Below are 14,756 nucleotides of genomic sequence, written 5' to 3'. Positions count from 1 at the left end.
AAAGGTAATATAGTAAAGTAATAAAAAGTAGATAATAGTTATCTAAAGTATTAACATAATAAAGTAGGCTATAAAATTATAAAGCTTTAAGCAGTAAATAAAGCTACTACATAACATAAATTATATAAAAAAAAGCAGATTTAGGCAAAAAAAACTTTAATAGTTAAAAATAAAGCTTATCTAACTACTTTAAAGAAGTTTAGAGCGCGTAGTAATAGAAAGAAGCTAAAGACGCAGGTGTGCGCTAAAGAAGGTAAGCTAAGTTAAAGGTAATATAGGTAGTGCAATTAGACTAGGCATAACTTGTGTATATATAAGTAAGTAGTAGAAGTAGACTTTAAATAATATCTTGTGTTATATTACTTTATACAGGGCTAAAGTAGGCTGTTTTGCAAGAGAATAGGGTGGTTTTAGTAGGGGCTTAGTAAAAGTGGCCGGCCAACCTGTGTGGCCAGCCAACCTGTTAGGTACGTTAATGCTTATACGCAAACCTTTGTGCGTAAATATATAGATATTTCCCTTTTCCTCTGTACAGAAGAGAAAAGACAAGCAATAACTAGAAACCTGTTGCCTACTATACCTACTCTGTACGCTGTGCACACTGTACACTACTCTTACTCTTGCTACTTAAGTGCTTATACTATAAGCAGCTAGCTGAAAGAGCCTATTTAACACAAACTAACATTAGATTAAAAGACTAACTATATAAACTAGAAACTAAGTCTATGTCTCTTGTAAAGATAGGATAGTAGGTAGCACGGATAGCACTGAGAGCAAGCTTTCGGAGAAAGATAGGAGTGTATTGTAAGAGAGACGAATCGCTGCTAAGCCTTACTTGTTAGGATTCATGCTTATATACGAAGCACAGGTCATGTGACCTCCAAACAGGTCAGGGGAGGCCATACTAGCCCGTTCTAGGACATCCGGCCTTACATCTCTATACACCTACAGGACAAAAGTTTGGTTCGCTAAGCCACTAGCACTATGTTTCACGATGCGACGCGTCTTCAACTATTAACTGCACAACTATGCAGCGACGTTCTTTTAGGCAGAAAATAAGCGCAAATTGTGTAAGGAAAGGTAAATTATCTATAAAAGCTTAGGATTTAATTATTTTAAAGTAGAAGGCTAGCGCAGCTGCTACAGAGTTAGCTAATAAATTTAGGTGCACAACAAAGTGCATACACAACACTATTAATTAATACTTTAAAATAGGCACTAACTAATTACGCTCTTACTCTAGACAGCTACTAAAGCTTATGTGTAAGAGCATTTAGCAGCTTTATTAATACTCTTGAAAAAGTCTAAAGATTAAATACTTAAATCTTTTTTAAAAGGCTAGCCTTACTAGGCGCATTTTAAGAAAGACTGCCTATAAGGCATTAAGAAATAAAAGATTAAAAAAGTTTAGGTGTAAAAGAAAGCCTCTTATAACTTAAGTTACAGCAGCGCTGCGTTGCAACTGTAACGATTCTCATGAATCGTTCTATCTCGGGCGGCCCGGAACCTCCGGAAGGCCCCTGTATCTGCCCCGACCCTAACCTGGCCCTGACCCCTGCTGTTACCTCTATTCCCTTATGTATTTAGTTGCACCTTGCCTCTGTAGCTAGCTTAGTAGTTTTCTAATATCCTTTGTACAAGGCCTATAGGTGTTAATAGAAATTCCTAGGTTCTAAGTCCCCACGCACTTCTATATGCCTCTAAGTGGATTCCCACCGCATTTAGACCTATTGTCTTGCCTGTGCTGTTACAGCAACTAGGAGAGAAGGTAGAGAAGCTTTAACTTTTAAAGATAGACTGTACACTTCTCTAATAAGTGCTCTGTTTAGCTTAAATCTAGTGCTAATTAACAGTGGGCATTTAGGTACTTATATAAAAAATAGAGACTCAAGATAATAAAAAAGCATTCTATAAGCAGACCTTACTAATAGATAGTGTAGGCCTTAATTTAGATTAATAAAAGAAGTCGCGTATAAAGAAGCCTACTTATTATTATAAAGTAAGACCCTAACGCGCTGCGCAGAGGATACTTAGCGCGCAGCTATACTTAAGCGCTAGAGGAAGGCCTTCTACGCAACTATTATTGTAGGGATTAGTTTCTACAGGATAATTCGTAAATCTATACTGTTATTTTTACGCGCAAGTAGATAGCTAGGCATGAAATTAATGTTATTAACTTTCTACCTTACTTACTAGACCTTAACCCTATTAAGCATATATAGTAGTAGCTAAAAAGAACTGTACATTAGCTGCACCTTAAGTTTAACACTCTTAGACACTCTGCAGAAGAGTAGAAGAGGTTCTACGCTGCATTAAAAGAGGCATAGCGTTGCATCTCTAATTTATACATTAAAAAGCTTATATATAGTATGCCTTAGCGTCTACAGGCTAGACAGCGCGCGTGGGGGTATTAAATAAAATATTAAGTATATTACAATACTAAAACTTTAAAAACTAGTTTAATTAACTATATAGTTACTAAGTTGTTGCTTGCTAATAATTGCGCTTAAAATGTTCTAACCTTGTGTTAGAGGCTTAGCGAACCAAACTTTTATCCTAGTACTGTAAAAAACATAAAAAGAAGAAGAATTTTATAAAAATTAGTAGAAAAAAGAATTAGCCTCTTCTTAGTACTAGCTGCAGAAGAAGTAATAGTAACTGTAAAGCTATTAAAATAAATTAAGATCTATAATAAATTTTATATCTTTTTAATTAAAAAAGCACCTGCTTATATACTCTTAGAAACGTAAAATCTAGATATAAGGTTAGAAAAAGAATATAAAGTAAAAACATAAAAAAATAAAAAGTTTTTAGTAAAATAGAAAGAATAGCCTACTTATACAAACACTTAGAAACTTATTAAAAATTTAAAGAATACTCTACATAGTCTATAGAAGTTCTAGAATAGTTACTCTAAGAGTGTAACAATTCTCATGAATCGTTCCATCTTAGGTCGCCTGGAACCTCCAGAAGACCCTCGTATCGGCCCCGACCTCGACCTGGCCCCAACTCTGCCCGGCCCCCTGCTGTACCCCTATTCCTCTATGTATTTAGTTGCACCTTGCACCTGTAGCTAGCTTAGTAGTTTTCTAATATCCTTTTATACAAGGCCTATAGGTGTTAATAGCATTCCTAGGTTCTAAGTCCCTACGCACTTCTATATGCCTCTAAGTAGATTCCTACTACATTTAGCCCTATTGTCTTGCCTATACTGTTATATTATATTAAAAAACTTACTTTTACTAGTTACAGCCTTATTATAATATTATACTAATTATTTATTTAACTATGTCTAAGCTCTAAAACGTGTCTAATTTAGTTTAAGTTATAATACTTATATACTATTATATTAAACTATTTAGTTTATAGACTAGATTCTATTAACCTTTAGTTAACTAAAGCCTTTAAGTTTAGAACTTTTTATTCTTTATAATTAGAATTACTTTTAGAAAAGTTATAAAAAAGCACTAAAGTAAAAACTTAAAGACTACTAATAACTTATTAGAATTAGAGATAACTACTAATGTTTAACTAACTACTCTTTAACTCTAGAGTTAAATACGCTTTTGCTAAGCTATACTCTACTTAATTTAGAGTTAATCTATAGTAATATATTCTAATAGACTTTAATTAACTACTAAATTACTTTTAATAATGCCTTAAATTACCTCTACTACTTTAATAGTAAGAGACCTTTAAGGCACCTTTAACAACACTTAAATGCTACTACACTAAACACACACCTAAGCTTAATAACTGCATAGATAGTAATAAACAAAAGTTTTAATTATTAACAGGCTAGACATCTATATAGATTAATATTAGAGTAGGCGCGCACGCATAGCGTTTAGTTTAGAGGACACTGCTAGCAGTGTAAAGAAATACTTAGTAAAGACACCTAGCTAAATTAGACTAGTTTTAGTTTAAAAAGGTAAAGGATATAACAGCAATACTTTATACTATAATTACTACTAATAAGGACTATTAGTTTATAGAAGAGGGAGTAGTGTAATAATTCTTATAAATTATTCTATCTTAGGTTGCCTAGAACCTCTAGAAGACCCTTATATTAGCCCTAACCTTAACCTAGCCTTAACTCTGCCTAGCCCTCTGCTGTACCCCTATTCCTCTATGTATTTAGTTGCACTTTGCACTTGTAGCTAGCTTAGTAGTTTTCTAATATCCTTTTGTACAAGGCCTATAGGTGTTAATGGCATTCCCAGGTTCCAAGTCCCCACGCACTCCCATATGCCTCTGAGTGGATTCCCACCGCATTCGGACCCATTGTCTTGCCTGTGCCGTTACAAAGAGGACTAACTAGAGCTTAAAGAACTAAACAGAGCACTATTAAATAGCAGCAATATAGAAAACAGAGTAGTAGAAGCTAGTAGATTAGCAAGGGCTAAAGCCTTAGTTGTAACGATTCTCATGAATCGTTCCACCTCGGGTGGCCCGGAACCTATCCGGAAGGTCCTTGTATCGGCTCCGACCCCGACCTGGCCCTGCCCCTTGCTACTCCTGGAAGTTATCAACAGGAGCCTCCTTCTCCACACTCTTCCAAATCGCCTCAATCCTCTGCACCGCCTTCTCACTCAACCCTCCCTTCGCCAACCACGCCGTCGTCTCCTCCACCTGCTTAATCTTGCTCGCCCCAAAGATGACTGCATCGCCCAGCCCCTCCTTGAGCGCAGAGTTGTACCCAACCCACCGATACGCCAACTCCGCCGTAGACACGCCCTCCTCTTGTGCAACCGCATTCCACTCGGCCAACGCATCCAAAAAACTTGGCCGATTGTACAGCCGACGATACAGACCGCCAATTGCCTCCGCACTAAACCTGCCGACCCCGTCTTCGATCTGCTTCCTCGTCTTGGTCAGGAATCCGCCTGCAATGGGACTATACGCATAAAACGCAAACCCGAGCTTCCTCAGCGTGGGGAAGAGTAACGTCTCCGCCTTCCTCGCCACAGGGTTATAATTCCCCTGATAAACACTCGGCACCACATACCCTTTGTCCTTGCAAATGTCGTACATTTTCTGCACCTCCTCGGCTGTAAAATTGCTGAGCCCGAAGCGCTTAAACTGGCCCTTTTTGTAGCACTCGTTTATCCCTTCTGCCGACTCTTCAAACTGTACGTCGCGAGACGGGGCGTGGATGTACACAATGTCAAATTGGGAGATCTTGCACTTGTTCAGGGAATCCTGGACAGCGGCGATGATGTCGTCCTTTTTAGCACAATCTTCTCCGAAGCCACCCAGCATTTTCGTGTCGATGGTAAAGGTTTCGTGACCGGGTGTTGCACCGATCATTTCCTCGGAGCCGGCGTAGAGACGAGCTGTGTCGATTGTTGTCACGCCGGCGGATTTGAGGATCGAGAAGACCTTTGTTAGGGCGTCTGGGTTGGAGAGTTCGCCCCAGGGGTTGAAGCCCCCGCCTCCCATTACGGCTTTAATTGGCATGATGGCGGTGGTTTTGTGTTTTGGGGTTTTGGATTGGAGGTTAGAGTTTGGTGCTGTAGTTAAAGAGCGAGTTGGGCGGAGGTTGTGGTGGGGTTGTGTAGTGGGGAAGCTCGAGATATCACTAGCTCTTCAGGACCGTATTCTTGGTCACGACTCCAATCTTAAAGTGGGCGTTCGTACCTTTTATACTAAGAGCTCTCTTTGCTAATCTGCACTCCGACTCATGCTAGGTTTATGTACATGTAAAACTCCTTATTGATCCTTCACCGGTGTTAATAATTAAGCCCACCAGCCCCATATCGCGAGCCTCCACTCGCACGAAAAGTCCCGCAGCATTTAGCCAGCAACTAGGGTCATTACTCAGCGGGGTGTCCTATGACGCCTGATAGCTAGGATGAGGCAGTCTAGTAATAACACGACCCGCCTCCTGAGATTTTCTTGTTCCACCCACGTGACCGTGGGCTTGAAGTCAAGCTCGGACCACATAAGTGGCGAAGTGGCAAAGTAGCAAGGTTGCCTATACTAGTTTTGCCAACATGAGTATGTCCCGAGAGTATCTAATTAGTTTGCCTCTTTCTTAACAGCAGAATAATTCCACATAACTGACTTATCATACTCTGGCAACGCCTCAATATCACACCCTAGAAGATTTCTGCTTAAGACAACTACTTTCTTTTTAGCCTCCTCCTCCGAAACGCGAACCCCACTGTTGTTCTGTTCCCAAGTCAACGCTTCAATGCTATGGCCGCCATCACTACTGTCACCCGGCTTCACATGAAGTATGTAGATGTCCCTGCTAAACATGACTCGAGTGACTGTAATAGACATGTTGCCGCTCCCACTCTGATCCGAGACCCAGATGCGCCATTTGTTATCTTGATTTCGAGGCTCAACGCCGGCTTTGAGCTTGGTGAGGTCAGCGTTGCTAATGCGTAGGGCCCATAGTGCTGTTCTAGGCTCCTTCATGGCATTTATGTGAGTTCCTTTAAACGTCAGCACTAATCGCGTGGGTTTCGCTAAACTGGGTACGTACTTCTGAGAGCTGTAGGAGCAAGGTTCGTTTAGATAAGATTATTTGTGATATAGTCTGCTTCTCTGCAAGCAAGGTAAGGTAGCTGTAGAGTTGAGCGACAGCTATATATATTTAAATTGATGTTGATTGTCTTCTAACTCATAAACACCTTCTGACGTAATATAGCGGAGACAAGTCACAATAATAAAGAAGCCTCATAGGCTATGAAATGTCCGCGCTGACGTAAGATTTCGGAAATCAACATCTTGGCGCGTACTTAGAAGCGTGTTTATTATCCAACTTTGCCCTATATTATTAAGTTAGTTTCTTACTCTCATTTCTCGTCCCTACCTGGTTCGGACTATCATTTAATCTTACAGCAACGAGCGCACGTGAATGACGTTAATTCCAAGGTACAGAGTGTAAGGCTTACATAAGGGGTAGTAGGTTTTTTTTACTGTTAGCAGGACAGTAAGAGTGACTAGGGCCCTACACATTATCTTAATTTTATTACATTAATCAAATAGTAGTACAATAGCCATCTATTAACGCTATAGGCAGTATAACCTAAGATAGAATAAGGACATATAAGCAGCTTAAGATAATCTTATAGCTGTTAACATACACAAGAGGCAAGTTACTTGCACACCTAAGTTACTTACTTTTACTAAGACCCTACTAAACTACTTTTCTTATACTAATGCATTTCTAATAACACTACTTAAATGTGCTAAAAAAATGTTAAATATAGCTTACACTTTAGGCTTTTAAATAAAATGTAACACTTTTAAAGTAATATACTATAGCTACATATAAAGTTTTTTAAAAAATAATAAATAACTAACACACTAAATAACTTTTATAAGCTAATTTTATAGCTAACTTATAAAAGCTAAATAATAATAAAAAGTAAGTAATTATTAAGTATATACTTAAGCTATATATATAAGAATTTTTCTCTTAGCTAGTAACTATAGCTAATATAGCTAATTCTTTACACTCTAAGCATAATCTAAGTTATATTAGCATAAACTAGCCTAGTATATTTATAAAGTGTTATTTAAAGCTTAAAGTAAAGTTTTAAGTGTAGGTATAGTTAGTAAATATCTAGCTTATTATAAAGCCTATTTTATTAAAGTTATATAATGTACTTTACAAGCAAGTTGCTTACACACCTAAGTTGCTTACTTTTATTAAGACTTTACTAAACTACTTTTTTTATACTAATGCATTTCTAATAACACTACTTAAACACGCTAAAAAACATTAGATATAGCTTATACTTTAGACTTTTAAATAAAATGTAACACTTTTAAAGTAATATGCTACAGCTATGTATAAAGTCTTTTAAAAAATAATAAATAACTAATATACTAAATAACTTTTATAAGCTAATTTTATAGCTAACTAATAAAAGCTAAGTAATAATAAAAAGTAAGTAATTATTAAGCATATACTTAAGCTATATACATAAACATTTTTCTTTTAGCTAGTAGCTATAGCTAGTGTAGCTAATTTTTTACGCGCTAAGTATAATCTAGGCTATATTAGCATAATCTAGGTTAGTATGTTTATAAAGTGTTATTTAAAGCTTAAAGTAAAGTTTAAGTGTAAGTATAACTATAAAAAAGCTTTTTATAAATTTTTTAAAGTAATTTAAAACTAGTTTAGCCTTAAAACAAATATTAAAGCTAAGTATAGTATTTAAAATAATAACATATATAACTTTAATAAAATAAGCTTTATAATAAGCTAAATATCTACTAACTATACTTATACTTAAAACTTTACTTTAAGCTTTAGATAACACTTTATAAACATTCTAAGCTAGTTTATGCTAATATAGCCTAGATTATACTTAGCGTGTAAAAAATTAGCTATATTAGCTACATCTACTAGCTAAGAAAAAAATCTTTATATATATAGCTTAAGTATATGCTTAATACTTACTTACTTTTTATTATTACTTAGCCTTTATAAGTTAGCTATAAAATTAGCTTATAAAAATTATTTAGTGTATTAGTTATTTATTATTTTTTAAAAAACTTTATCTATAGCTATAGTATATTACTTTAAAAGTGTTATATTTTATTTAAAAGCCTAAAGTATAAGCTGTATCTAATATTCTTTTAGCATATTTAAGTAGTGTTGTTAGAAATACATTAGTGTAGAAAAAGTAGTTTAGTAGAGTCTTAGTAAAAGTAAGAAACTTAGGTGTTTAAGCAACTTGCCTATAAAGTACGTTATATTGTTATCTTAGATGCTATACCTAGCTTTAATATTCTTTATAAAGCTAAACTAGCTTTAAATTACTTTAAAATTCTTATAAAAAGCTTTTTTATAGTTATACTTAAACTTAAACTTTACTTTAAGCTTTAGGTAGCGCTTAATAAACATATTAGGCTAGTTTATGCTAATATAGCCTATATTATGCTTAGCGCGCAAAGAATTAGCTATATTAGCTATAGCTGCTAGCTAGGGGGGAAATTCTTGCGCATCTAGCTTAAGTATGTGCTAAATAATTACCTGCTTCTTATTATTATCTAGCTTCTATAAGTTAGCTATATAATTAGCTTAGAAAAGTTGTCTAGCGTGTTAGTTGCTTATTATCGTTTAAAAGACTTTATAAATAGCTGCAGCGTGTAACGATTCTCGTTCCATCTCGGGTCGTCCAGAACCTATCCGAAGGGTCCCCGTATCGGCTCTGACCCTGACTTGATTCTCATGAATCGTCTTAGGTCGCCCAGAACCTCCGGAAGGCCCTTGTATCGGCCCCGACCTCGACCTGGCCCCGACCTCGACCTGGCCCCGACTCTGCCCTGCCCCCTGCTGTACCCCTATTCCTTCATGTATTTAGTCGCACCTCGCCCCTGTAGCTAGCTCAGTAGTTTTCTGATATCCTTTTGTACAAGGCCTATAGGTGTCAATGGCATTCCCAGGTTCAGAGTCCCCACGCACTCCCATATGCCTCTGAGTGGATTCCCTCCGCATTCAGACCCATTGTCTTGCCTGCGCTGTTACACAGCGTGTTGTTTAGAAAGTGTTGCATTCTATTTAAAAGCCTAAAGTGTAAGCTACATCTAATGTTCCTTTAACATGTCTAAGTAGTGTTGTTAAGAATGCATTAGTGTAGAGAAAGTAGTGTAGTAGAGTCTTAGCAAAAGTAAGCAACTTAGGTGTGTAAGCAACTTGCCTGTGAAGTACATTACATGCTTTTTAGTTACTTTTTAATCTAAGCAATTTCTTTATTTATTAGTAGGTTATAAAGCTTCTTATTTATATGTTCTTTAATTATGTACTTAAGGCGTTTATAATGTATTAGCTTTTATAAGTGCTGTATGTTTAAATAGTAGAGATAAGAATGCTTTTTATTTAATTTTATTTTAAAAGTTATGTACACTTCTAGGCCTTTCTTCTTGTTCTGTATAAGCTAAGAGAACTAACTAGTGTACTGCTTAAGTGTAAGAGTATTAGTAGTAGCGCCTAGTTAAGCTAGAGAGTCTAGCTTATATTAAGCCTACTTATAGTTATATTTAGTAGCTAAGTAAAAAAAGTTCTTAATAAAAAGCGCGCTTTTAATGTCTTTAAAATTAATAAGCTTTATGTTAGCATAAGCCTATGTCTATTTAAGTAGCTAGTATGCTAGTAACTAATTCTCTTTTAATACTAGGTGTAAGGTAACTTTTTAATAAGTTATTTATACCTACTTTTTCTAGTTATTATTACTTAAGTAAAAGTTTTTTTAAGCTTTTTAATAAGCGTGTAGAGTAACTAATTACTTACTTATAAAGTTGCTAGCTTAAGCAGTTAAAAGTCTACTGTTATATACACCTAGTTCTACAGCACCTAGAGCCTTAAGAAGAGCTGCGGGTATATTAATGCCTTAATTTAATAAAGGTAAAGAGCTTCTAAGTTAGCTATATTAAGATTAGGGATTACAGGTGCTTTACTTATTAGATTAGGCTATAGTAGTGCGTCTAGGTTAATTTAGTCCTATATGCCTTAAGCTTGCGCAAGGTATTTAAGCTGCGTGTACTATAGTTAAAATGTGTAGTAATTAATAAGTTAAACACTTATTAAAAGTGTAGTAACATCTACTAGTTAATCTATAGCTTTAGTAAAGAGAAAGAGACAATAAAAGTAAATAATAAGAAGTAAGAAATAGACAAGTGCTTTAATTAACATAACACAGAAGAATTTACACTAACTAGGCTTATAACTGTTACAACTGCTAATTAGAGAGAAATAAGAAGTAAGTCTATTAACTATAAGAGGCTTATAGAGAGCCTGCCTATGTAGTGGGAGCTCCGGCGCCAAGTGTCTCAGGCTGCTCGTCCGAAACACAGGCGCGACACTAGGACCATGTGCTCTCTTACGCGACAGTAAGCTATAAAAGTTTATTTCTAAGTTATAAAGTAAAGTTAAGTATAAAAGAAGAAGTTAAAAGCAGATTAAGTAATAAGTAAGCATAAGTAAAATTAGATAAAGACTATTAAAGCTTATGTCACGGTTATGTTACAGCTATCCAACCCCTGAGTACCCTAAGGGCTTGGCACGGGGTATATAGGCTCCTCGGCCTCTGTACCTCTGCCTCCGACCCTAAGGTTTACTCTCGTTACCCCCCTATCCTGCATTCTCTCTCTGTAACCTGTGTTTCCTGCTTGATACCTCTCACAGCTTATTAGCACTCCTTTACACTAAAATACATTAGAGTAGCTTAGAATATACTTACTTTAAAAAGTTGTAGAGGATAAAATAGCCTAGCAGTAGCTGTTTAGAAGATCAGATGAAGTGACTCTGCTATGTAAGAGAGTTGAAGGCTCTCCTTATATACACCAAGCTTCGGAACATACTATCTCCAGATCCCGAACCGCGTCCCAGGCTCTAAGCCCCAGCTAAGGCTCTTAGTGTACGCGACAAAAGTTTAAAATCTTCTAAATTCTAACCTATTAAAAAAAGTAAAAGTGTAAAAGAGATAGACTTTTAAAATAGTTAGACCTTATATATACTATCCTAACTACTACTCTAGCAGTGTAAGATATAATGCTATTTTACTTTTACTTAATAACTTTAGGTTATTTTTAAATAAACTTATATAAAATTAACTAAAGTAAGCAGAAGTAAGCCTTAAGAGCATTAAATAACACTTTATTATGCTACTTAGGCCTATTGTTATCTGTTTTATCCCCTAGGTTGTAGGGCTACTATAAGGGGGGATAATGTAAGGCTAGATGTCCTAGAACAGGCTAGTATAGCCTCACCTAGCCTGTTTAGAGGCCACATGACCTGTGCTTCGTATATAAGCATAAATCCTAACAAGCGAGGTTTGGCAGCGATTCGTCTCTCTTACAATACACTCCTATCTTTCTCTGAAACCTTGCTCTCAGTGCTATCTGTGCTATCTACTATCCCATCTTTACATCTGGCGCTGAATCCGCCATCTTTACATGTAATAGCAGAGTAGTGTAGAGCCTTATCCTTATATAATAATTAATTAATAGTAGAGTACAGTTACGTGTTGAACCTCTACCTAAGTTAGCTTAGCTAGTTTTTAACTAAAACGTAAGGCAGTCTTGTCTAGCACTGCGTTGTAGCTGCTAGAAGTTCTAGTTTATATTGGCTTAGCTTAGTCTACTAAGTGTCGCGCATTTATCCTCCACCTCTGTACAGGGTAGGCTAATTAGAGACATGCGTATACGTACGCCTCTAAGCTGTTGGTTAGGCCTAACGCCTAGGATATGCGTTTCTAAGGAGGATAGTGTTAGGCCAAGATGGCTCTTACTCGCAATGGGTATATATATTATTCGCACCTTTTTAGTTGTGATGGCGGAGTGGTGCGGGGCCCCGTCTTTCCACAAGCGAGAGGTGGTGTAACCTAATTAGATTGAACTAAGGAGCAGAGGTGATGCTTTAAAGGAAGATATACCCCTGCCAAGCCTAGGCGAGGCCCTAGACCTGAAGAGAGAACTAGCCTCCAGGATGTGACGTAGCGCATTATCTCAGCTAGCTCAGACGTGAGGAGAGAACCGAGGACGCACAAACCACTATGCATATTGCTACTCTAAATAGAGTATGGCCTGGGGGTTAGCGGTTTCTAACCCCTGTTAGTAGCGTTTCTCTCCTCAGCTGTCTAAGGGACTTTTGTGATTTTTTCTATAAATAGGCCTATTTTAGAAGCATTACAATAGAATTAGATTTACAATATCTCTACTACTATATGTCTAAATAGGCTTAGAATTTAATAGAATATAGAGACAAGCTATATCTGTAACGGCACAGGCAAGACAATGGGTCTAAATGCGATGGGAATCTGTAACAGCGCAGGCAAGACAATGGGTCCGAATGCGGTGGGAATCCACTTAGAGGCATATGGGAGTGCGTGGGGACTCTGAACCTGGGAATGCCATTAACACCTATAGGCCTAGTACAAAAGGATATTAGAAAACTACTAAGCTAGCTACAGGGGCAAGGTGCGACTAAATACATAAGGGAATAGAGGTAACAGCAGAGGTTAGGGCTAGGTTAAGGTTAGGGCTAATACAAGGGCCTTCTAGAGGTTCTAGGCAACTTAAGATAGAACAATTTATAAGGATTGTTACACTACTCCCCCCTCTGTAGACTAATAGTCCCTATTAGTAGTTATAGTTTAAAGTATTGCTGTATTGTCCTCTATATCCTTAAACTAAAACTAGTCTAATTTAGCTAGGTGTCCTTGCTAAGTATTCCTTTGCACTGCTAGCAGTGTCCTCTAAACTAAACGCTATGCGTGCGCGCCTACTTTAATAGTGATCTGTACTAATGTCTAGCTAATTATTCCTTGCTATCTATGCAGTTATTAATTTTAAGCGTGCGTTTAGTAAGGTAGCATTAGGTATTATTAAAGGTGCTTTAAAGGTCTCTTGCTATAAAGTAGTAGTAATAATTTAAGGCATTATTAGAAGTAATTTAGTAATTAATTAAGGTCTATTAGAACATGTTGCTATGCATTAACTCTAAATTAGGTGGGGTATAGCTTAGCTAAAGCGTATTTAACTCTAGAGTTAGAGAGTAGTTAGTAGTTAGGCATTAGCAGTTATCTTTAATCTTAATAAGTTATTAGTAGTTTTTAAGTTTTTACTTTAGCGCATTCTTTACAACTTTTCTAAAAGTAATTTTAATTATATAAAGATAGAAAGTTTTAAACTTAAAGGCTTTAGTTAACTAAAGGTTAATAAGATCTAGTCTATAAACTAAATAGTTTAATATAATAGTGTGTAAGTATTATAACCTAAACTAAAGTAAACACGTCTTAGGCTTAGATATAGTTAAACAAATAATTAGTGTAATATTATATAAAGCTGTTACTAGTAAAAGCAAGTTTTCTAATATAATGTAACAGCGCAGGCAAGACAATAGGTCTAAATGTAGTGGGAATCTACTTAGAGGCATATAGAAGTGCGTGGGGACTCTAAACCTAGGAATGCTATTAACACCTATAGGCCTAGTACAAAAGGATATTAGAAAACTACTAAGCTAGCTACAGGGGCGAGGTGCGACTAAATACATAAGGGAATAGGGGTAACAGCAGGGGTCAGGGCCAGGTCGAGGTCGGGGCCGATACGGGGGCCTTCCGGAGGTTCTGGGCGACTCGAGATGGAACGATTCATGAGGATCGTTACAGAATCCACTCAGAGGCATATAGGAGTGCGTGGGGACTTAGAACCTAGGAATTTCTATTAACATCTATAGGCCTTGTACAAAGGATATTAGAAAACTACTAAGCTAGCTATAAAAGCAAAGTGCAACTAAATACATAAAAGAATAAAAGTAACAGCAAAGAGCTAGGCAGAGTTAGGGCTAGGTTAAGGTTAGAGCTAATATAAGGGCCTTCTAGAGGTTCTAGGCAACTTAAAATAGAATAATTTATAAAAATTATTATACTACTCTCCTCTCTCTATAAACTAATAGGCCTTATTAGTAGTAATTATAGTATAAAGTATTACTATTATGTCCTCTGCCTTTTTAAACTAAAAGTAGTCTAATTTAGCTAGGTGTCCTTACTCTAAAATATTCCTTTGCACTACTAGTAGTATCCTCTAAACTAAATGCTATGCGTGCGCGCCTGTTGTAATAATAATCTGTATAAATGTCTAGCCTATTAATAATTAAGACTTACTCTTTCTTTTTTACTATCTATACAGTTATTAATTTTAGGCGTACATTTAGTATAGTAGCATTTAAGTGTTATTAAAGGTGCCTTAAAAGTCTTTTACTATTAAAGTAGTAAAGGTAATTTAAAGCATTA

The 14,756-nt window shown here is 36.3% G+C and overlaps 2 protein-coding genes across 2 annotated transcripts; both read right to left on the bottom strand.

Annotated features, from left to right (window-relative positions):
• Positions 1–4,428: 4,428 nt before the first annotated feature.
• BDR25DRAFT_301243 (Aldo/keto reductase) lies at positions 4,429–5,547 on the bottom strand. Its single transcript, XM_033689534.1, has one exon. It carries the CDS (start codon positions 5,458–5,460, stop codon positions 4,513–4,515), a length of 948 nt encoding a protein of 315 aa, XP_033551374.1. The 5' UTR covers positions 5,461–5,547; the 3' UTR covers positions 4,429–4,512.
• A 290-nt stretch (positions 5,548–5,837) lies between these two features.
• Positions 5,838–6,551, bottom strand: BDR25DRAFT_109542 (uncharacterized protein). Its single transcript, XM_033683550.1, has 2 exons — positions 6,494–6,551; positions 5,838–6,443 (listed from the first exon to the last, which is right to left on the bottom strand). Exon 2 carries the CDS (start codon positions 6,424–6,426, stop codon positions 6,022–6,024), a length of 405 nt encoding a protein of 134 aa, XP_033551373.1. The 5' UTR covers positions 6,427–6,443; positions 6,494–6,551; the 3' UTR covers positions 5,838–6,021.
• Positions 6,552–14,756: the final 8,205 nt, after the last annotated feature.

This window comes from Lindgomyces ingoldianus, assembly GCF_010093535.1.
Source record: "Lindgomyces ingoldianus strain ATCC 200398 unplaced genomic scaffold BDR25scaffold_6, whole genome shotgun sequence".
NCBI lineage: Eukaryota > Fungi > Ascomycota > Dothideomycetes > Pleosporales > Lindgomycetaceae > Lindgomyces > Lindgomyces ingoldianus.
This window is presented reverse-complemented; position numbering and strand designations above follow the sequence as displayed.

Excerpts from the sequence above, each read along its gene's own strand:
- BDR25DRAFT_301243 (XM_033689534.1), bottom strand. The coding sequence starts at position 5,460 with ATGCCAATTAAAGCCGTAATGGGAGGCGGGGGCTTCAACCCCTGGGGC.
- BDR25DRAFT_109542 (XM_033683550.1), bottom strand. The coding sequence starts at position 6,426 with ATGAAGGAGCCTAGAACAGCACTATGGGCCCTACGCATTAGCAACGCT.